Source organism: Coptis chinensis, chromosome 7 (genome assembly GCF_015680905.1).
Source record: "Coptis chinensis isolate HL-2020 chromosome 7, ASM1568090v1, whole genome shotgun sequence".
NCBI classification, from domain to species: domain Eukaryota; kingdom Viridiplantae; phylum Streptophyta; class Magnoliopsida; order Ranunculales; family Ranunculaceae; genus Coptis; species Coptis chinensis.
Window position 1 is genome coordinate 31112280 of NC_141462.1, and position 1861 is coordinate 31114140.

At 37.3% G+C, this 1861-nt stretch overlaps 1 protein-coding gene across 1 annotated transcript; it reads left to right on the plus strand.

The window, feature by feature from the left end:
- Positions 1-334: 334 nt before the first annotated feature.
- LOC147487103 (F-box protein At5g49610-like) lies at positions 335-1408 on the plus strand. The gene has a single exon (XM_086573937.1). It carries the CDS (start codon positions 335-337, stop codon positions 1406-1408), a length of 1074 nt encoding a protein of 357 aa, XP_086430063.1.
- The last annotated feature ends 453 nt before the right edge of the window (positions 1409-1861 follow it).

Consider the following 1861-nt stretch of genomic DNA (forward strand, 5'->3'; position numbering starts at 1 on the left):
GAAAGTGATCACCATAGATTTTTGTTTCTTTTATTAATTAGGTGGTTAGATTCACTTTACAAATAAGTCACGACCTTTCAGTTCTTCAATAAATAGTTGTCTGAAAGACTAAACGTCTCCCAAGATTAAAAGCATTCATTTCCATTTATTGGGCAACTTGTAAGCATTGAGAGGATATCAAACCTAAAAACTCCACACTCGATATCAAACCCACCTGAACATAACAACAGTGGAAAGATCTTCTTCATCTGTATCCAAAAAGAACAAGAACAACTCCACCAACACCAACACCAACAACGACACCGACACCGACACCGACACCGACAACAAGGAGATGGCAGATGAAATTTCTGAAGAGATAGTCAAACATACTCCACTTCCATTTCTCAAAAAAGCAATGTTCGTCTGCCAAAAATGGGCATCCTTTACAAGTTCAAGTTCCTTTACTAAGGACCATGCATTACTGATGGGATCTTTTCTTGGTTACATCATAAATACAGAATACAAATGGGAATCTAGGATATCTTTTGCATCCAGCATTGCAAACAACCCACTAATTCCAAGGCCAACTTTGGACTTCAAACCTGATGGCACATCGGTCCTTGCCTCATCAATGGAAGGTATTGTTCTCTTGAACACACCTTACAAAAAATACCAAAAGTTCTATGTATGCAAACCAAAGACTAGAAACGTTCATCGCCTAAATAATCCTAGGAACAGATTCTTCACAGAATGTGTGGGAATGGTGGTGAATTATGTGGAACCTTTGCGATTCACTATAGTTAGGCTTTCAATACCCAACCACAACAATGTAAGGCCTTCTAGGGACAACAAATCGAGGAAATGTATCATCTATCATGTTGAATTGTTTGATTCCCAAGTTAACCAATGGAGAAGGTTGGACAACCTGGAGTTGTCTTTTAATGATGAACACATTAAAAGGAATGCTGGAGTTGTTGCAAAAGGAAATTTTCATTGGTCTCTATATAATGCGGGATTATTGGTTTTTAACGTTCAACGTGAGCAATTGACAAGGATTAGGCTACCGGAAACTCAACGTCCACCGAAGTCGTACATGCTGTTTCCCTATGATGGTTCCATAGCTATTATGTTCTCTTTCTGGGCTGAGGACGGCACCGGTACTGAAATATTAGAACTCCGGGTTTTGCAACAGTACGAGAACTGTGTGTGGAGTGAACCGAGGACGTTTATATTGTATGAAAGTTTTCTCCATTCAAAATTAGTCGACCTACTGCCATCAGACATTGGAGTTTTCCGTTGGTACAACAAGATCATATGGTACAATTTCATGGAGAAGAAGGTCCTAGCAGATCATGTAATCCCAGCAAGTGGCATTCAGTCCATTTTCCCATTCATGTCAGACTTTGCTGAAACCCAATTTAACTAGTCGTTTATATATGTAATTATTTATTTCCTGTTAGGCAGTACGTTTTAATAGACTGGGTACTTATGTATCAAAAGTAGGAAGCATTGCATTGTGTTATGGTTATGTTAAATTATTACTTATTAATCATGGTATGTCCTTTCCTCAATGGTTAAATGAACGACAACATAACTATGTATGAAGACAACACAGTGTATCTCTAATAGAAGAACTTACATAACTGGAAACACTGGCCTATTTGTAATTGTCCCTTTGTTGAGTTCTTGTTGTTTTTCTACGAACTTTTGTAATTATGTGTAAGTTTCCCATTATGTTTAAGCAGAATTCATGTTTCTTGAATCATTACCCATTATCATTTCACAGTTAAACTACATCAATTACAGTTAAAATACATCCAAAATGTTCACTCATTTCAACTTATGCTATCAGTAGATCCATTACAGTTCAATCGGCAAA